Here is a 22,921-nt window from a genome sequence, read left to right on the forward strand (position 1 = left end):
CAAACATTTCTGATGATAAATTAGACATCTTCAATTTTGACATCTATCTGGTCACTAAGTTCTACTTTTTCTAAATACTGTTTAATTTATTCCTATCCTTTCAACAGCAAAAAGGAACTCCCTTGGCTTATTCTCATGATTTTTCATCTCATGAGTGTATGTACAAGGTCTGTTGCTTCCAGTGCCACAACCTTTTTCAATTCATAATTCATGCTGTTGCCAAAAATAACTTGAAAATGAAAATCTGCTGGATCTTTGAGTCACTTAGCCAATAAGCATTTATTGCACTCCTTCTATGAACCAGAAATCACACTCAGTGCTGAGTATGTAAGGGAAAATAAGAAGATCATGGCTTCTAAAGGCTTGCAATTTTTAAAAATCACTCCTTAGCTAAAAATCTCTCAGGAGAAAGTTCTAACTCCTTAGCTAAACCAGGGTCCTCCCTCTTAGCCCACCTCTCCAACTTCATTTCTCCATATATCCCCCAGCCTTCTGACTCATCAGCCTCCTCATCCTTCATGCACTGGTCTACACTCAAATCCTGGTGCCTTTATTAATAATACTTCCTTTGCCCAAAACTACTTACTTTCCTCTGGGTATATAGCCAAATGTTCAGAAAAATAAAACGAAAAGTAAAATAGGAAAAAGTCTGAATTTGGGTAATAAAAAGAAAACTCAAGAGGAAAGCATATATTTGAGAGATACCATAAAAGAAAGAATAGGAACTGGACTAAATAAAGGGAGTGATAAAGAATTAACATTTATATATGTGCTCATAGCACAGGACTAAGGGAAAGGGAACTTATTATGGATCTGGGTGATAAGTTAATTTTGGAGACTATCAAAATCATAGTAAGATACTAACATGGAAGTGTCTTAAGGGGTATTTCCACAGGGATAGTATATATAAGTCCCTCTTTTCACTTTAGTGTGTTCCCAAACATTAAAAAAAAAAAAAAAAGGATTATTATACAGCAAATTAGTTGTCTGCAGAGAACAACAGTGTAATTGAGAATCAAATATCTAGGCAAGGACAGGGCATCAAAAAGTCATTGTGTTAACCAATCAATATGTCTTAAGAATCAAAATACAATTTAAAGATATCTTTAAAGGGGGGAGGGTATAGCTCAAGTGGTAGAGCGCATGCTTAGCATGCACAAGGTCCTGGGTTCAATCCCCAGTACCTCCTCTAAGAAATAAATAAATAAATCTAATTACCACCCCCACCAAAAAAAAAAAAAAGCTTTGAAGAAACACTGAGCTCTACTGCACTATAAGTATATTTTAAAATGTAATATGGCAAAATTTTAAAAATACTTTTAAAAATTTAAAATGACTTTTTAAAATTATGGTTTGGATATGTTGGGTCACTATCAACATATACAAACATAATAAATTCTACTGACAATGTTTCTTCACTGAAAAGCATTTTAAAAATATTTAAATTCCCTTCCCCAGTATATTCAAATATACAAGTATTATTACACAGAATCAGAACATGCAGAGGATGCTTGGAAATATGAAATATTGTTAAGGGGACCTTATTTTTTATTTACTAAAGAAGTCTATCTGCCAGTTTGGTATTCTGAACATTTATGAATATTTCACAATTCCTTGGGAAGCCATTAAAAAAAAATCCTTACAAATTTGCATGGACAGTTTCAAAAGTTGCCAACTGTTCACTCAGCAAGAGAGTTTGAAACATAGTGGGTTCCTGGTAAATGTCTGCTGAATTGAATAGAATTTTGACTGAAATGAACTTACCAAATTTCACCACTATTAAAGGAATCCACTGGGAGAATGGACAAAATCAATGTAAAATTAGGAATGAAAGGTGCAGCTGGCCCTTAGGTGATGAGAGGGGAGTGCACTGCTAGGACACATAGGACATCACAGACAGAGGGCTACTCCTCCTAGGTTGAGAAATGTAACCTACCACACAGAAAAAGACAAATAGAAATTCAGACAAAATGAGGCAGCAGAGGAATACGTTCCAGGCAAAGAAACAAGACAGAATTCCACAAGAACAACTAAGTGATAGACAGGCAACCTAGCTGAGAAAGAGTTAAGGATAAGGACTGTGAGGACCAGGAGAGGAATGGATGCATGGAGCGAGAAGTTAGAAGTTTTTAGCAAAGAGATAGAAAACATAAAGAACAACCAGAGTCGAAGAACACAATAACTGAAATGATTAATACATTAGAAAGAACCAAGGGTAGACTAAATGAGGCAGAAGAATGGATGAGTGAGCCAGAAGACAGAGTAGTGGAACTTACTACTGCAGAACAGAAAAATGAATAATAATAATAAAAAAGATGACATTTTAAGAGACTCTGGGACAACATGAAGCACACTAATATTTGCATCTTAAGGGTCCCAGAAAGAGAACAGAGAAAGAAAGGACCTGAGAAAATATTTGAAGAGGTAATAGCTGAAAACTTCCCTAACTTGGGAAAGGAAACACAGAGCCCTACACAGGATTAACCCATAGAGGAGCATGCAGAGGCACATAGTAACCAAACTGACAAAAATTAAAGATAATGAGAAAATATTAAAAGCAGCAAGAGAAAAGCAATAAACAACATACAAGGGAACTCCCATAAGGTTATCAGCTGATTTTTCAGCAGACATTCTGCAGGCCAGAAGGGAGTGACATGATGTAGAGTGATGAAAGGAAAAACCTACAACCAAGAATGTTCTACCCAGCAAGGCTCTCATTCAGATTTGACAGAGAAATCAAAAGCTTTACAGATAAGCAAAAGCTAAAAGAATTCAGTAACACCAAACCAGCTTTACAACAAATGCTAAAGGAACTACTCCAGGTAGAAAAGAAAAGGCTACAACTAGAAAAAGAAAAAATATGAAATGGAAAAGCTCACCAGTAAAGGCAAACATACAGTAAAGGTAGGAAACCATCCATAAACTAATAGGGAAGTTCAAAGACAAAAGTAGTAAAATCATCTATATCCACAATAAGCAGTTAAAGGATACACAAAATGATTAGATGTAAAATATATCAAAACCAGTAATTGTGAGGGGAGGAGTGTATGAAAGATACTTAAAATGCATTTGAAATTAAGGGATCAGCAGCTTAAAACAATCATATATATATATAGACTTCTATACCAAAACCTCCTGATAACCGCAAACCAAAAATCTATAACATATACACAAAAAAGAAAGAGGAATCCAAAAATAATGCTAAAGACAGTTATCAAATAACAAGAGAAGAGAACAAAAGAAAGGGGGGAAAAAAGGACATACAAAAACAAATCCAAAACTATTATCTAAGTGGCAATAAGAACATATGTATTGATAGTTATCTTAAATGTAAATGGATTAACTGCTCCAACCAAAAGACACAGACTGGCTGAATGGATACAAAAATAAGACCCATATATATACTGTCTACAAGAGACCCACTTCAGAGCTACAGACACATACAGGCTGAATGTGAGGGGATGCAAATATCCCATGCAAATGGAAACCAAAAGAAAGCTGGAGTAGCAATACTTATATCAGACAAAACAGACTTTAAAATAAAGACTGTTACAAGAGACAAAGAAGGCCAGTACATAATGATCAAGGGATCAATCCAAGGAGAAGATATAATAATTGTAAATATACATGCACCCAACATAGGAGCACCTCAATATATAAGACAACTGTTAACAGACATAAAAGGAGAAGTCGACAGTAACACAATAACAGTTGGGACCTTAACCCCCCACTTACATCAATGGACAGATCACCAGACAGACAATCAAGGAAATACAGGCCTTAAATGATGCATGAGACCAGATGAACTTAACTGACATCTATAGAGCATTCTCTCTGAAAACAACACAGTACACATTCTTCTCAGGTGCACGTGGAACTCTCTCTAGGATAGAGCACATGCTGGGCCACAAAGCATGCCTTGGTTAAACTTAAGAAAACTGAAATCATAACAAGCTAGGAGATTAGAAACCAACTACAAGAAAAACCCTGAAAAACCCACAAACATGTGGAGGCTAAACAATATCTTACTAAACAACCAATGGATCACTGAAGAAATCAAAGAGGAAATAAACTACCTAGAGACAAATGGAAATGAAAAGACAATGATCCAAAACCTATGGGATGCAGCAAAAGCAGTGCTAAGAGGGAAGTTTACAGGGATACAAGCTTACCTCAGGGAACAAGTCTCAAACAAATAATCTAACCTTATACCTAAAGCAACTAGAGAAAGAAGAACAAAGCAAAACCCAAAGTTAGTAGAATGAAAGAAATCATAAAGATCAGAGCAGAAATAAATGAAATAGAGACTAAAAAAGCAACAGAAAAGATCAATGAAACTAAAAGCTGGTCCTTTGAAAAGATAAACAAAAACCTTTAGCCAGACTTATCAAGAAAAAAAGGAGGAGGGCCCAAATCAATAAAATTGAAATGAAAAAGGAGAAGTTATAAATGACACCACAGAAATACAAAAGACTGTAAGAGACTATTATGAGCAACTATGTGCCAATAAAATGGACAACCTAGAAGAAATGGACAAATTCTTAGAAAGGTATAATCTCTCAGGACTGAACAAAGAACTAGAAAATTTGAACAGACCAATTACCAGTACTGAAACTGAATCAGTAATTAAAACTCCGAAAAGACAAAAGTACAGGACTAGATGGCTTCACAGATGAATTCTCTCAAACATTTAGAGAAGAGTTAACACCTAACCTGAAAACTTTTCCAAAAAATTACAGAGGAAGGAACACTTCCAAATGCATTCTATGAGGCCACCATCACCTTGATACCAAAACCAGACACAGATATCACAAAAAAGGGAAAATTACAGGCCAATATCACTGATGAACATAGATGCAAAAATTCTCAACAAAATACTAGCAAACTGACTCCAATAATATATTAAATGGATCATACACCATGATCAAGTGGGATTTATTTCAGGGATGCAAGGATTTTTCAATATCCGCAAATTGATCAGTGTAATACACACTAACAAACTGAAGAATAGAAACTACATGATAATCTCAGTAGATGCAGAAAAAACTTTTGATAAAATTCAACATCCACTTATGACAAAAACTCTCCAGAAAGTGGGCATAGAGGGAGCATACCTCAACATAATAAAGGCCATATATGACAAACCTACAGCTAACATCATACTCAACGGTGAAAAACTGAAAGCATTTCCTCTAAGATCAGGAACAAGACAAGGATGCCTTCTCTCAGCACTTTTATTCAACATAGTTTTGGAATTCTTAGCTACAGCAGTCAGAGAAGAAGAAATAAAATAAATCCAAATTGGAAAAGATGTTTGCAGATGTTTGCAGATGACATGATATTCTATGTAGAAAACCCTAAAGATGCTACCAGAAAACTACTAGAGCTCAGCAAGGAATTCAGTAAAGTTTTAGGATACAAAATTAATACACAGATATCTGTTGCATTTCTATACATTTACAATAAACTATCAGAAAGAGAAATTAAGGAAGCAATTCCATTTACCATTGCATCAAAAAGAATAAAATATCTGTGAATAAACTTACCTATGGAGACAAAGAACCTGTACTCTGAAAACTGTAAGATATTGATGAAAGAAATTGAAGACAACATAAAAAGATGGAAAGATATACCATGATCTTGGATTGGAAGAATCATATTGCTAAAATGGCCAAGGCAATCTACAGATTCAATCCAATCCTTATCAAATTATTAATGGCATTTTTCACAGAACTGGAACAAAAAATGTTAAAATTTGTATGGAAACACAAAAGACCCTAAACAGACAAAACAATCTTGAGAAAGAAGAATGGAGCTGGAGGAATTAGGCTCCCTGACTTGAGACGATACAACAAAGCTACAGTAATCAAAACAGTATGGTATAGGCACAAAACCAGACATATATATTAATAAAACAGGATAGAAAGTCCAGAAATAAACCCATGCATATACGGTCAATTAAGCTACAAGAAAGGAGGCAAGAATATACAATGGAGAAAAGACAGTCTTTTCAATAAGTGGTGCTGGGAAAACTGGACAGCTACATGTAAAAGGATGAAGTTAAAACATTCTCTAACACCAAATACAAAAATAAACTCAGAATGGATTAAAGATCTAAATGTAAGACCAGATACTATAAAACTCCTAGAGGAAAACATAGGCAAAACACTCTTTGACGTAAATTGCAACAATATTTTTTTTGGACCTATTTCCTAAAGTAATGGCAATAAAAACAAAAATAAACAAATGGGACCTAATTAAACTTACAAGCTTTTGCACAGCAAAAGAATTAACAAAATGAAAAGACAACCTATGGAATGGGAGAAAATATTTGCAAATGATGTGACCAACAAGAGATTAATTTCCAAAGTACATAAGCAGCTCACAGAGCTCAATGCCAAAAATCAAACAACCCAGTCAAAAAATGGGCAGATGATTTAAATAGACATTTCTCCAAAGGAGACATCCAGATGTCCAACAGGCACATGAAAAGATGCTCAACATCTCTAATTATTTGAGAAATGTAAATCAAAACTACAATGAGGTATCATCTCACACTGGTCAGAATAGCCATTATCAAAAAGTCTGCAAATAATAAATGCTGGAGAGGGTGTGGTGAAAAAGGAACTCTCCTACACTGTTGGTGGGAATGTAAATTGGTGCAGCCACTATGGAGAATAGTATGGAGTTTCCTTAAAAAAGTAAAAATAGACTTACCATATGATCCAGCAATTCCACTCCAGGGCATATATTTGGAGAAAACTCTAATTCAAAAATATACATGCACCCCAATGTTCATAGCAGCACTTTTTATAACAGCCAAGATGTGGAAGTAATCTAAATGCCCATGGACAGATAAATAGGTAAGAAAAATGTGCTATATTTATATACAATGGAATACTACTTGGCCATAAAAAGGAATGAAACAACGCCATTTGCAGCAACATAGATGTACCTAGAGATTATCATACTTAGTGAAGTTAGTCAGAAAAAACAAATATCATATGCTATCACTTACATGTGGAATCTAAAAAAAAATGACACAAACAAACTTATTTACAGAACAGAAAGACTCAGAGACACAAAAAACAAATATAGTTACCAGGGGGATGGGGGAGGAAAGGATAAATTGGGAGTTTGGGATTGGCTGATACAAACTACTACGTACAGAATAGATAAACAACAAGGTCCTACTGCATAGCACAGGGAACTATATTTAATGGCTTGTAGTAACCTATAATGAAAAAGAATGTGTATATATATGTATAACTGAATCATTATGCTATACACCAGAAACTAATACATTATACATCAAAATAAATAAATAAAGATGATGATGCATAAAAAAAAAAAAAAAAAAGAAAGAAAGGAAAAAGAAGAGCTTTTCCTTCTCCAGAAGGTGAAGGAAAATTATTACAAGTTAAAAATAAATTTTGGACTAACACTGTGGGCTCATAGAGTTTTGTTTTTTATTCAAGGTAATCTATCATTATGACCTTTCATTTCAAGTCTAACACAGTCCCACATTTGGTCAGTGGGCACCACTTCAAGCTGCCTCCTATGTTCTCTTGATGTATCTCCAATGGTTTTTGAGCACTGTCTTGGTTTCTGTTACTTATTACTTTACTATTATAAACAAGGCAGAAATAATAATCTTGTGCATGTGTATATTCCAAAATAACTTTGTTCCTTCTCTGCTCCTGACCTAGAATCAACCACTTCCCTAAGGAGAACCACATTCCTTTTAATAGGGAATGGCACTTATGAAACAAGATCTGGGCACTAGTTGTGCTTACTTCTCCTGGTATTTTTTTGGGTATATAAAATCTTAACATGATAAAAAAAATTAAAGGAAAATAAAATAACCTAAAAGGTGTTCTCCAAAAATCTCATTCTCTTCCCTATTCCTTCTATTTTTCATGCCCATGATCTAGTAAGTAACGTACTTCATTTTCTCATTATTCTCGTGTTTCTTTATGCAAAAAAGCAGATAGATAAATAAATATATGTGTAAACAGACACATGTATAAATGCATATAAAAGACAGTATGCTATCTATGTTTTTTCACTTTGGTTTTTTTCATTTAGCAGTATATCCTAGAAAGCATTACTTATCAAGTCAAAACAATTCCTTTTTTATAACTGCATAGTACTCAATTGAACATATATAGCATAACTTAACCAATTTCCTATGAATAAGAAATAAGCATTTATTTCTATTACTTTACTATTATAGATAACATGGGAACAATAATCTTGTGTATGTATATCTTCAGGGTAAATTGCTATAAAAGAGATTGCTGGATCAAGCATGAATCTTCTTCTGTAGGTATTTTGTTAAATGTTACCTAATCCCAGGAGTCCTTGTGGGCTGCACTATTTTGTACTCCTACCAGCAATGCCTGGGTGACTGTTTCCCCATGGTCATGACAATAAAAGGTGTTGTCAAGCTTCTGAATACTCAGCAATCCATTTTTAGGGAAATGGGCTCACTTATTTCATAGACTAAAATTTAAGTAATTTACATTATACCTGGAAAAAAAATACTATAATATTACTATTTTTTGTGTGCCTTTTAGAAGTTATAGTTCCTAAAAATATGTGAAAGTACAATCAAAAATAGGCGTTTTAAAATTCTTGTCATTTCATACCCAAGGTCATCTACCTTTCTATGATGATACTGCTCCCATACTTAATATCTCAGAGGTAAAATGAGTAGTGGAAAATTATTCTACTCATTCATACAAAGCAAAGGTAATAACTTAGCCACTTTGATAAAACCATCAATAATTTACTCATGCATTATTTAAGCTAACAACAGAACACACAAATATCTTGCACAGTTACTATAACTTGACATTCTGGAATGAATTCTACATTATTTCTCTAGTAGGCACTATAAGGACAGTATTGACAGTGACTAGCACTTATGACGCCAGGGCTCAGTCTAAGACTCTATAAGGGTTATCTCATCTAATCCTTACAACAATCTTATAAAATAGGTACTACTATTACACCCATTTCACAGATGAGAATACAGAGATAATAATGACCATGAAATCAGTAAATGGTGGAGCAAGGATTCAAATCCAGACAGTGTGATTCCAGAGCCTGGATTCAACTATTTTATTATAGAATTTCTAGTGTTTCATTATATTATACTAGAGAGAAAAAGCTAAATACTTACATCAGTATAAGAGTTATAAGCAACAATGTTTATTTTTTTCCAAGTACTATTTAGTTGAACAAATTCTAAGTGGAATAAGTATTCTAAGGTTAAATCATGGGAAACAATTAACAATCAAACCTAGGTTATTAATCCACGATTCATAGAAGCAACAGGTCACATAAAAACTAAACTAAATTCGTATTTTTTTTATAGTTCATGAAATTATCATGGAACACCCTCAATTTAACAGGGGCTCTAATTATAGTTCCCTGTTTCAAAGAAAGCAGATATTAAAATGAAAACATAGAACTTATAGCCTTTTGATTTTTAGTCCAATGATGGCTCACTTTATGATTTAAAATAGAAGCAACTGTTATTATAGTGTGTTCACCATAAAAGGCAAAAAAAAAATTCAGAAGTTAACAAAGTTACTGAAAATAACTACAGTAATTATTTTAAGATAACAAAATATTTAATTGAAAATTTAGGTAAGCACCATCAATGACTTACTTACTTCATCTGGGAAAAGATGTAACCTCTGCATCAGAGTTCTTCTGTGAAGGTTTTTTGGCAACATGCCATAAATGGCTAGTTTCACAATCTGAAAAACAGACACACTGGGAACTCAGTAAGAAAAAGGTGACATGGGATATAAACAGAATTAGAGATAGTGATGAAAAGGAGTGGGCTAAGACTCAAGATGAGTATGAAAGGCATGAAACTGAGATCACTTATCTAATAAGTGGTGGTGCTGGAATTCAAACCAGGCAAGCTTACTCCCAGAACAGACACACGGTACCTGCAATCACACCTATGTTTCTCTCTGTAACTCATCAAGAAGACAAAGTCCATTCTCCCTACCATACCCATTCCAAGGTGGCAAACTACCCTTTCCATGAGTTACCTTTCCTCTTTTAAGGTTATCCTCATTGTTGGCCTGAATGTGGTCTTATGTATGTTTTGTCAAGAAGGCCACACAGTGTCACCTTGTGGTCCATAATTTCCCTGGGGCCTCCTGGTATATAGTGTATACAAATACACTGCAAGCTCTTTGTAAAACTATTAGACATTTGGAGTGTAAAACTGATTTTTACCATCTGTACTTATATTTCAAGGATGTAATTTGGCATATATTAAACTAAATCCACTAAAACAATACATGTTAGAATTAGGCTGCACTATAAGAGGATTTCCTAATCTTTTTATTTTCTCATCAAGTCAGACGACAAAACTTTATTACACACAAAAGCTCACAGCCTCACATATAAATTTCCCATTTATTTCCTATGTTAGTGCTGTTAAGACTTTATGTTCTGGAGACTTTATTTAAATATAGACTTACATTGTTAAAATTAAAAGCAATTAGAAATTCAGTTTCTGAATCACATAAGCCACATTCCAAGTGTTCAACTGCAACATGTGGCGAGTGGTTACTATATTTGACAGTGCAAAGAAAATTTCCATCATAGCAGAAATTTCTGTTGGCCAGCACTGACACTAGTCTTTAAAATTTTTAATGTTTTAAAGTCTTAAGTAGAAACTGACAATGTCAGAACTAGTCAGCATCTTGTCTGGATAAGTAAGTCATTATATCCTCTGAGTATCATCCTAATAGCAATTTTATTGTATAGCAGGGTCACTTAGCATTTGGTCTTCATGTTCTTTAAAAATTTAGTTGTATTTACTTAAATTAATAAATTGGCATTTTAAAAGTGTGCCCTATTAAAAAATGCAAACGTAACGCTCAAATTAGAGAAAGCTGGAAAGTATGAAAAGGTTACGAGCTGCCAGGAGAGAGAGAAGTCAACAGGCATACAAACATATAACCCAAAATAAACGTGACACAACGCGCACGTGCAATAAGTAATTCTAGCTGCATAGACTTAAGCAAAAACTCTAAGGAATTCAGAAAGTGAGAAAGCTAGAACAGAATAAGGTTAAGAAACAATAAAGATCTTCTTCATATAATCTGTAACTTAGGAAACATGATACTTGTTTCACACAAAATAACTTTATAAACCACAGAAGGGAAAATAAAGATAAGGAAAGATCCATATTAGAAGGAAAATGTAAGGACACAGAAATTCCTAAGGAAACTAAAACGCATGACAGAAATAAAGGATGTAAAGAAAGGGCTCACTCAATATATTTGAGTTTAGAATTAGTGATCTGTGTAATTATAAAAATATATTGAAATATTTAAAAACCTACTAATAACTATTTAAATCTATTAATTAATGTACCTTACAAGTAATATTCCAAGATTGTACTAATCAGAAGGATGCATTATGAAACAAATTCCCTTACAAGTAACATATACCAAGTACTGATTAGCAAATTACGTCTGCTGGCAGAAGACCTACTATTCCAGAAAAACACTTACTGTTTGAATTGGAAGTAAAATAACTGAACTTTTCCTTAACAAGCCATTCTTTTTCAAAACATAAAGTCAAAATAAAGATTTAAAGAAAAATTGAGAGCTTTTAATGAGGTAATAATTCAAACAGATTTAACTCAAAATATTTTCAAGGCCTTCATCAGATATTTTGTAATGCATTTCATCTTTGTTCATAAAAAAATAATAATTTGAAACAATTTCTACATGTTTTCCAAAGCCAAATTTTCTTAACATCAAAAGTTGGACTATACTGCCTCCTAGTGTACAGTTAGCATACCCGAATAAACTGGAAATTAACTTTAAAAATATTTCAAAATATTTATAAAGTAAATTTCTGTTTACTATGCTTAAAGAAATGTAAGAGGGAACCAAAGTATGACAAAGGAACAGAAGACTATCAAAACTGACCAGCAAACTTGAAAAAGAAAGGAACAATAGAAGCTTCAAGAAAATGAAAAAAATACAATAACTGAAATTAGGAACTCAATAAAAAGGTTAATCAGATCAGACATTGGTGAAAAGATAATCAGAGAACTAGAACATAGATCTAAGGAAATTAATGGCAATGCAGCAGAGACAGGGAGACATAAAATATAAAAGAGAGGTAGTGAATCATGCACAGTAAAATGAGGCAGTCTACTATATGTATAACCAGAATTCCAAAGAGAAAGAACAGAGAATAAAGGGAGCCAGTATTAGAAGATACGTATAAGAGCTGATAAATTTTCAGAACAGAAGACACCAATCCTCAGGCAAGATAAATAACAAAATTCAAAGAAACATAAAAACCAAAGCCAAATGAAACATATAAAAATGAAAGCCAAACAAAATATCTTAAAAGTATTCAGAAAGAAAAGCCAGAATGTAGATAAAGAAGCAAAGTGACATCTGACATCAACAGCAATAATGAAATTAAAATATATTTTAATAATAGCTTCAAATAGCCAAGAGAAAAAAATTGTTATTCTAAAATTGCATATATAAGCAAAACTATCTTTCAAGTATGAAAGTAAAAATATAGTTTCAGACAAAAAAAGTAGAAGTTCACTATTCAGAGAATGTTACAATAGGAATGTCAACAAAAAGTACTTCAAGGAGAAGGACATTGATCCTAGTTACAAGAAGGGACTGTAAGCAAAGATCATCAAAAAAAAAATCAGTAATAGTATAAAACAATAACAAGAATGTTGAATTGGAAGCGTTCTTAAAAATCTTGAACGGAGAAAATAATATAGATTGCGAGGGAGAATAGGGATTAAAAAATCTTCTGGGGGCCTTGATTTAATTTTGAGAAAAGTAAAAATATTGCTTAATCTTAGACTTCTAATAAACAAACTCAATCCAAAAGAAGGCAAGAAAGGAGAGAAAAAAATAAAATCTAGCTCAGTAAAGTTTAAACTGTAAGATGATATATGAAGCAAAAATAAAAATAATAAAAAGGTTGATACAGCTATATTAATAAATAGACCTCAAGGTAAAAAGCATTATTGGAGATAAAGCGAGTCAATACATACTAATCAATTCTTTAGGAAGATTATAATTCCAAACTTAAATTTATCTAACACTAAATCTTCAAAACATATGAAGCAACAACTGACAGAACTACAAGGAAAAATTAATAAATCCACAACTGAGATTTGAACATTATTCTTTCAGGTCATCAACAAATCAAGTGAACAACAACAATAAAAAAGTCAGTGAGAATATAAGATTGGAACAACACAGCATATTTGATATAATGGAAATATGAACATATATACATACATACATCTATCACCCCAAAACATTTTCAGCAATCATATACTCTAGGTGATCATGCAGATGTCAGGAAATGAAAAGACAAAATACATACAAAGAAACAAATCAAATCTTTGACTAAATATAAAACATATTAAATAGCAATTAGAAAGATATAGAATTGAACGATAATAAATAATACTTATCAAAACTTGTGTGATATTGTTATAGTGAAGAATTTATAGCCTTGAATGCTAGCTAGCTACATTAGAAGAAAAGGAAGATTGAAAACCCAGTGTCTGAACCAGTCTTTCCATAGGAAAAAGTACAATAAAAAAGTACAATAAACTTACTGCCACTGGATCTTTCCGGTGAAGTTCAGCAGCTGTTACTTGTCTAAATCCACCGGGGTAGCTGTTAAAAGAAGTAAAGAGATTAAAATTGAGAGTAGGCTATGGTACAGTATTCGTAAAACGAACATTCTTTTATAACACGAAAGAAATTTTTATTATGAAATTACACCTTTTTCTGCAAACTATGTTGTTCATCAATGTCTTAAAAATTAGGTAGTAATCTATGCTATCTGAAATGCTATTCTCTTAAGTGGTCAAATTAAGAATCATTATTTCATAAAAAGTTATACACCTTGGAAAATTTCTTGGCTAACTTTATTTCTATTTGAAGTTAAAGTTATTCATCATTCTCTTATTCACTTTGAAACATTCAGTCAAACATCTATGACCAATTATCACTGCTTGAATTAAGAAAGGAAAAGCAAAGTGCCAAAATGTTTCCCATTCCCTGACAAATCAGAAAAAGTGTATAAACTAGGGTTCAGATCTGGGGAAGATACTGGTAGATGCTTGGTTCTGAAGGCAAATTAATACTGTTTCCTATTAATATGTTGGTGCTAAGTAATAAAATAATTGTGTTCAGGTCAAAGTTATATATAGAATGGATAAGATGGAAATTAAAAAAAAAATTGGGATGGTACTGGAGGCAGCTTAGTAATTTGGATGCCCCAGATTCAGGTCTGGAATCTTAAGTTTTGCCAGTGGCTACCAGTATAATATTAGGCAACTCATTTCATCTCTTTATATATGAGTTTGCTCATATAAGAAAAATGGTAATATTTGCCCCAACCACCTCTCAAGATTTGTATGAGTCAAATGAGAAAATGTTAGTGAAAGTGTTTAAGAAATTTAAAACAAAAACAATATACAGGTGAAAGGTTTTATTACACTAAATGGAGGAATAAAGCCTAATTTTCGAGGAAGGGAAAAAGATAACGTAAAGGCAGTGGACTCTGCAAGAAAAATTTAAGATTACCTAAATGTGATGCCTTTTATAAGTTTCTTTCAACAAGACTTGAAAATATTTTAAAGATGATTTAAAGAACCATGTTTTAGGGATAAACTCTAAAGAAGCAAATTTAGAAGTCTACTGAGAAAGATAGATAACTTTCAAACTGATATTCTTTCATTTGTTTCATGGAATTTCAGCTTCAGAAAAAGAAATACCTGTCTAGACTTGTATTCCTGTGTTCATTCTCTCCGTGAAAAAAAACAGCAAAAACCACCAACTTTACACGTAGGATAGCAAATTCTAAAGCATAATACCATTTACATTGTATTTCAGGAGTTGGACTTCATCCTGAAGGATTTGGAGAACTACTGTAAAATTCTGAGTAGGAGACTGACTCAAGTAATGATATACTCAGTGAGTTTTACTGGTGGAAAAGTAACCACATTTTTCCTCCAATAAGGGATAGCCTGAATGAAGTAGAAGAAAATTTATTTTAAATGTTGGCCAAGATTTTTTCAATTCAAGTTAATTCAGTAAACACTTACCAAATGCCTATTATGCTAGGTGCTAGGGATATATACATATAAAATGAGACAGAATCCTGTTTTCAAAAAAACAAAAACAAAAACCACTAAATTCTGTTGAGACATCTAACAGTAACCTGATACTTAACAATAGATATCTCCAACTCATTCCAACACATTTTAGATGACTGGGGAGTTGTATGTTTAAGTTCAAGGTGCATATATACCCATCTCACCCAACATCCAAAACAATTAGAAATGAAAGTTTAAGAAACATCTGGACAAAAAAGCACTTTCTGAGACTGAAAAACAAAGAAGAAATTACAAAGGAAGAGATAAATTTAATTATATAAAAATGAAATAACCAGAGATATTCTCAAGATGGCGAGGTAGAAGGATGAATAGCTCACTCCCAGCCACAAATACAACAAAACCCACATCTATATTTGGAACAATTCTCACAGAAGACCTACTGAACTTTGGTAGAATATCTCTTACAATCGGAAATACAAACAAACCCTCACAAAACCAGGTAGGGGAAAAAAAAGAAGAAAAAGGAAATCAGTGCGGGACCTGTCCCCTGGGGAAGGAGCGGCAAAGGAGGAAAAGTGCCCCCATTCTGGGAAGCCCCCTCTCCAGTGGGGAGGTGGGCTGGGACAGACAGGGAGCTTCAGAGGCTTGGAGGAGAAAGCAGCAGCCACTTGGCAGACAGAATGGAGAGAAACTGGCACAGAAGGGCCACGTGATCCCTAGCCTGAGATGCGAGTTGGCGGAAGGCGGGCTGGGCTGGGCCAGGCTGCTGGAGCTTGGACTTCCCGCAGAAGAGCCTGAGGAGAGGACTGGGGCTGACTGCACAGAGGCAGCCTCAGGGCGCTGGAGTGTGCTTTGGGCTGAGGTTGGGAGAGTGTGCAAATTATATAATGGTAATAAACTGTTATGAGTATAATAAAAGTAGTGTGTCCAAAGTATAAGTGAAGAGTCAACAGAAACAGAGAAACAAAAAGTGATTAACCCTATGGGGGATGAAGAAATAAGGAAGCCATTCCAGAAGAGGTGACACCTCAGCCAGGTTTTAATGAATAAATAGGAGATTCTTGAAAATATTCCTGTCAAGGACAACACATGAAAGAGCAGAGAGGTAAGAAATCACAATATGTTGGATAAAATGAAGAGTAATGAAGCTTAGTGGTAACTGCGTACCAATAATTCGCAAAGATGTTTAGATTTTCCTCCACAGGTGAGAGGACACTATGAGGGGGACACTACCACCCGAGGGCACCTTACACTAGCTGTTCACTACTGGATGTGCTATTATTTTCCTTCCCTTGCAGTAATAGTACAGATACTCTTGCTTTAGGAATTACTACAACATGTGTCAGGACTTCCCTTTATGCTTTTATTACATTGTTATCTTGAATTTTCACATTATTTCCCAATTACCTCTAAATTTTATAAAACTTGGTTTATATGTCAAGATTTGCTAAAGATGAATGTGAATTTATTTTTGTTATGTTTAATAAAAATTTCATGGAAGTGTTTAAGTGTAGGAATGAGCAAAGGCTGGTTAATGGAAGCAAAAAAGTTATTCCAGCATTTAAGACCTACTTGGGCAAGAGATGAAAAGAAACAGATGGAAGCATCAAGGCCTGCTTGTCTCAGATAAAGGTACAACTGGAAAAAAAAAATTGATAAAAAAATTGATAAACATTTCTAACCATATCTTGCATGATATTGAAGAAGGTATACTTAAATTTGTACATGACCTAAAACTGAGGGGTTAACTAACGCATTATATGACACAATCAAGATCTCAAAAGATCTTAAAAGCTGGAGATAAAATTTCACACGGAGTAAACTTAAGATACTGCAGTTGGATTGAAATGCAATCAAAATACACAGGAAGGCGGATACCTGGTTGAACAGCAGCATGCCTGAAGAAAACCTAGTCTCTAGCTGATGGTGAACTCAGTGTACCACATATTGATATGGCCCTGAAGAGAAGTTCTATTGCAATTGAAGACTGTGTAAATGAAAGATGGAGGAGTCATATTTGATTAGGAAACTGTCAGAACACAGCTAGGTGAGTGTATTTATTTAAAAAAGATACTGACAAGCAATAATTATACCCAGAGAATAGTGACCAAGATATAATGGAGCTACGTGAAGAGAAGTCATGTAAAGAACTCTGAAGGAACTACAGATGTTTAGTCTAGAGAAAAGACAGATCAGGGGGCACATGCTGATCACTGCCTCAAAATTATCTGAAGAATGTCATGTGGAAGATACAATTTCACACTGTCAAAAAAAGGAGAACTAAGACCATTATGCAAGGTAGAGAAAAACAGATGATGACCCAACAGCACAGAGTTCTTTCTGAAATTTAGACCATGTCAAAGGTAGAATCAATGGGCTGACTCATGAGCCAGGAGGCTGATATTATTCAAACACAAGCAGAGAGACCTCTAACTTGAAAGGCATGTTGTGAAGATTTTAGGTATCTTCCAAACCTGGGATTTTGCTTACCATCCTTTCAACATCTCTTGTACTTTCAGACATTCAAGATCTAGAAACAGCAGTAAAATGAATTGTTGGAAGCAGAAAGAAAGTGAGAAGACTGATTGAAAAACGAGAAAAATCTAGATCAGAGAGGTTATATGAAAAGCTTCCAGAAAAAAACACTGTCAGATAATCACTAGTATTAGGCACAGTTCTGTGGTTTTTTTGATTGAGTAAATCATATATATAGCATGAGCAAAATTGGTATTTTCTTAAATTTTAAAAATACTCTTTAAAAAAATCAATAATGTTCTTAAAATACATTTCAACTGCCTATCTTCCCTGAAAAAAGCATTCTTACCCAGTATGTGAGGAGTATACTTTTTGTTCCCATTTGTTTCCAGAAAATGCAATGTGCCTTGTGTTCATTATGACAACATGATCCCCACAGTCACCTAGATTTAAAAAGACAAAGAAAGAAAAAAAGATTTTGTATGAAAAATCTTGACTTTAAGAAAAAGTGGGCTTGATTATTTATAACACTTATCAAAGTCCAAGAAATATCAAAACACATAAAGCAAGTCACAGTGTGACATAAAAATCCTTGAACAGATCTCTGTTTCATCTAAGTATAGAAATAGTTGGCTAGACATTTGGAAAATCTCAACACTGGAAGGTAAAAGAGAATCTAATGAAGTTGCCAATAACAACAATGTATCTTTTAAAGGCAAACTACTGTTATTCCTATTAACTCTGTTCATTAATAATTATACTTCATTAAAGTGTACCATTAATAATTATACTTTACCACCTTTATCTAATACAAAATTTCCCTTAAAAAATAGAAGCGAAATGAAAACAATATGCACATAGATGAAAAAAGGTATGTTATATCAATAGGTAAATTGAAAACAAATGTAAAACATCACCATTGATTTTTTTTTTTTCAAATTCAGAGAACAACAGAGTACTGTGATCTTATGCTTAACTACTAACCCAAGGTTTTTTCTAATATTTAGTTAAATTTAAACTGGCACTATCAACTATGAGTACATATACATTTGATACCACTGATGACCTGAAAATCCAAATATATGTATTAGATTAATTTTCCAGTGAAAAGTACTCCTTAGTCTGGCTGTTCATCTAAAAAAGCCCTAAAAGCCAACATGTAAGTTTTCACAAGTCACTCTTTCACAAAACCAAGTATTCAGAAACATTTACTAAATGTCTATTCTACTGGTAGAAAAAGTTCAAAAGATTCTTGAAGCTTATTCACTTGAAAAAAAAACACAACTAAATATAAGTATAAATAAGAACAGTATGAGAAAATTAAAGATTACATTATAAGATTCTATGCAGAAGTCTGAATTTGAACGAAAGAATTTTCAGAGAGAAGTTCATAGTTTATACAGGACCAGAGTAAAGGAAAGGAGATAAAGTAAGTGAGCCTTCTTCCTCAGAGTGTAAGGAAATCCAGGGGTGTGAAGGAGACCTAAGACTTGTTGGTTGAAAAGAAAAATTTGACGATATTTGGTGAATTAAGTGACTTATGTTTCTAAAAGCGACCCATGGTGGGCTACTAAGGCAAATGGCCAAATGAACCAGAAGAACAAATAAAGAGGTGAACAGATATCTATATAGTCTCAAATAATGCCGAAATTACTTTAGCCTTTACCCAGACACTTACAGCTGAAGCAGCTAAGGCCTGTTAAGATTAAGTGATTAGTCAAAGCTCACATGCCAAGGTATTTAACCTTGTTCAGGCTCTTTCCAAATAGGTGTCAACCTATTTGAGGAAAAATGGAGTCTTTAACTTTCTACTGAAGCTGAATTTATTTTTCAAATGTTGTTTAAGCTTTAAATATGCAAAAAGCATTTTGAGCCATTCAAAACACACGTGTAGAAATCAGAAAGGATCTTTCAAAGGGCATTAGAAAGAACACAACAAATCAGGTGAAAATCATGTTCTTTCAGCTCTAAGATATGAACATCTAATCTGGGAGAAAAATTATTCTCCCTTGTTAACTTATGCCAAATCTCTATTGTATTTAATAATTCTTAGGAGATCTTCTCCGTTGCCTCTAAATAAAACCAGCTAGCAATTAAATCTTTGTTTTTAACAGTGTTACATATTAAAACAAAAGCCAATATTATGGCTAAAGCCTGAAATCCTGGCTATAGTACAATCATTTCTTCTATCCGCTTAAGATAGACATATTTCATTTTAAAATTTTAATTAAAACATTTTACATTTTACAATATGCACCAAATATATATAAGCTGGAACTCTACTAACCGATCAAGAAATGTTGGAAGAGAAATTAATTAGTATCTTTCAAACTTAAAAACATTTTCTTTAAAAAGTTAAGGTTTAGTAAGCAGTTTTTAGAAACAGGAATTTTGAGTTTGTTTACAAAAATTCACCACCTTCGATTTTGGGCCTTATTTGACTTCTTTTTTTACAATATTAGGCACTAAATTAAATGGCCAAATAAAATTCAAACTAATTCAATCAAAGTGAAAACTCAAAAGTTTTATGTCAGGGACTCTAAGGCCTCATTATGGGCTACATTATATCAGTCCTGCAGCTTCAGTGTTCTGCTCTGAGACAGAACTAACTCCAATTTGTCTTCAAAACTGCCTGGGAGGAGGGGAAGTAATATTTTATGGAAAATGTGGTCTGGGTCAAGATGGAAATGATGTGGAATTGGAAAGAGAATTCCCTCCTTCTACAAAATTTGGGAGAAGATGAAATCAGTAGTAGCTACCTAATTTCTTCTTAAAGTGTAACACTTATCTGTCCACTGAATTAAAGTTCTGCTTGCTTACAAGCAAGTCATTATTGCAAAAGTATTCCTTAAGCACCGAGGAATAAACATTCTGCTAGAACACCGGAAGAGCTTCTGTGCTGCCTGTCAGGCCATCCTCTTCTGGTAAATGGAGAACAGCTTTTCTATGAAATTAGAAATTTATCTTTTAAAGACTGAATTGAATTTTTGTTTCACTTACATCAGCAGAATCTTGGACTTTTCATGTCTACAAGATGTCACTAAAATCAAAACTTAAACACAAACAATTTTCAATTTAGAAATATGTTGTTTTAAGTTTTTTCTAACATTTATTGGTTTAATCAGCATTTACCGTGTGTTTCATGTGCTCACAATCACTGTAAACATTTTTATCTGAAAAGTGACATACAATTTCTCAGAAAAATAACATGACAAATGATGGCCATATGGCCATATATATAGGAATTGCTATAACAGTTAACATTTAGGTGTGATAATGGTATTTTGGTTACACAGGAGAGTATGTTTATTCTTAGGAGGCATATGCTGAAGTATTTAGGGGGAGATATAATGATATCTGTAATTTATTTTCAAGTGACTAACTAAAAAAATGTGGTAAAAAATTAACAACTGTGTAATCCAGGTGGATGATAAAAAGAAATTCACTGTACTGTTCTTTGAGCTTTTCTGCAAATGTAAAAATTTTCATGATAAAAGTTAGAAAAAAGTAAAGGACAATCCAGTGGAGAAATGGGAAAAAGAAATGCACAGACATTTCACAGAAAGGGAAAGGATAACAGGCCACTAACAAACTGAAAAGATACTCAGCTCCATGTGCAATCAGGAAAATGCAAATTAAAACCACAAAGAGAGCACTTCACATCTACCAGGATAGTCAAAATTAAAAAGAATGAAAATATCAATGTTACTGAGATGAGAGATAATGAACACTCGGGCCTGCTGCTGGCAGGAGAGGACATCTGCATAAGGGTAAACTAGGTTCCTGTGTGCCTTTGAACTCAGAAATTCTTGCCTTATGGACAGAACTCAGAGAAACTCTTCCACACGTGCACTGGGAAAAACGTACAAGAATACTGATAGCAATGTTTATAAGGGCAAAAAAGAGGAAAATAACTCAAATGCTAAGTGTATGAGTATTCATTTCATCATCATCATTAACTTTCTTTAAAATATTATCTATATTTACATGTAGATAGATGAATACATCTCTATGTTATGTATGTATGTGTCTATCTCTGTATATTTCATGTTTCAAAATAAAGGGAAAACTATGATCAACTGCAAAACATACTGTTGACAGGTCAAACAAGATAAAGAGTAAGAACTGACGCTTGGATCGTGTAGGGGGACTTCACTTGGAAAATGAAGTCAATCAAAACTACCCACAATAAGCAGAAACCTTTTAGTATGAAAACAACTGTTTTGTTTTGCTTTGGGAAAAGAATATAGAAAAGCAAATCTACTCATTCAAAACAGTGAAAAGTAAAATTTCCATGCCTAGCTAGCTCGATAGATCTTTCTGGGGGAAAGCGTTTTTAGAAGAGAGGGCAAGATTATTTACTCATTTTCAAAACCTCTCTATTCAAATGCACGTTACCACAAGAAGAGACATGTATAAGAGTGGACATTTAGTTTAGAGTCCAAATCAGGATATTTCTGAGATTGAAAGAGGGGCAACTGATCATTTTGCATAAAATGGGGTTGTCTCAGGCAAACTCATCTGTGTGGTTTTCCCATTAAGAAGCTAAATTCATTATAGTGCCCTAATTTAGGTTTTTAGCAAGAATAGAATATGGGATCCTCAGGGGGGAAAAAAAAGGTCCTTAAAGCAGCCCAGTCAAACTTCTTCAAAATTCTTTTCTGACATGAAGGCTGTGGTTACTAGTGACAGGTCTAAAATGATACTCACTCAGTTGATGGTACACAGGTTTATGCAATCCTTGAAGTCTGACTGATGCCAGAGCAGCCAGTTTGCCAGGGGGCTGCATTTTCCCATCTAAGAGATACCAAACTCGAGCAAAAGTGGCCCATTGCTTGAAAAGACAGAAGAGGAAACAGAGAAAATTCGAATTAAAATGGAAACAATTGAATCTACTGTTATATATCATCACATGTAAACTACAGTTAGTAAATAATCATTCTGAAAAAATCCTTTAACTAAATAATTTTTTGTTTTGTTTTCATTTCTATTTTTTGAAGAGGGGGTGATTTTTCTCATTATTCTGCAAAGATTAACACAGTAATTTTTCCTGCCTGCTTTTCTATTAGAAATATGGATCATGCTTTATTAAAAACATTCCAAAGATAGTATTTCCCTTTACATTATGACTTGTATTTCTAGTACCATGTAGAATAGAATCTGGAGGGGTAATGAGGAGCTCTTATGAAAGTAGAAATTTATGAAGTTTATGAAGGTCCTCAAAAATATTTTGAGATTAGAAAATACATTACACTGAAAGATGATTGGTCAATTAGGAAG

At 33.6% G+C, this 22,921-nt stretch overlaps 1 protein-coding gene across 2 annotated transcripts in view; it reads right to left on the reverse strand.

The window, feature by feature from the left end:
• The window catches only part of MRPL13 (mitochondrial ribosomal protein L13), a 38,987-nt gene that overhangs the window by 13,358 nt on the left and 2,708 nt on the right, over window positions 1–22,921 (reverse strand). For both annotated transcript variants that reach the window (XM_010972598.3, XM_045508445.2), the window contains exons 2-5: window positions 22,352–22,475; window positions 17,991–18,084; window positions 13,658–13,718; window positions 9,684–9,770 (exon numbers count right to left, since the gene is read on the reverse strand). In XM_010972598.3, the coding sequence (XP_010970900.1) occupies window positions 9,684–9,770; window positions 13,658–13,718; window positions 17,991–18,084; window positions 22,352–22,475 (366 nt within the window). The remainder of the gene's footprint in view (window positions 1–9,683; window positions 9,771–13,657; window positions 13,719–17,990; window positions 18,085–22,351; window positions 22,476–22,921) is intronic.

Source organism: Camelus bactrianus, chromosome 25, assembly GCF_048773025.1.
Source record: "Camelus bactrianus isolate YW-2024 breed Bactrian camel chromosome 25, ASM4877302v1, whole genome shotgun sequence".
NCBI classification, from domain to species: Eukaryota; Metazoa; Chordata; class Mammalia; order Artiodactyla; family Camelidae; genus Camelus; species Camelus bactrianus.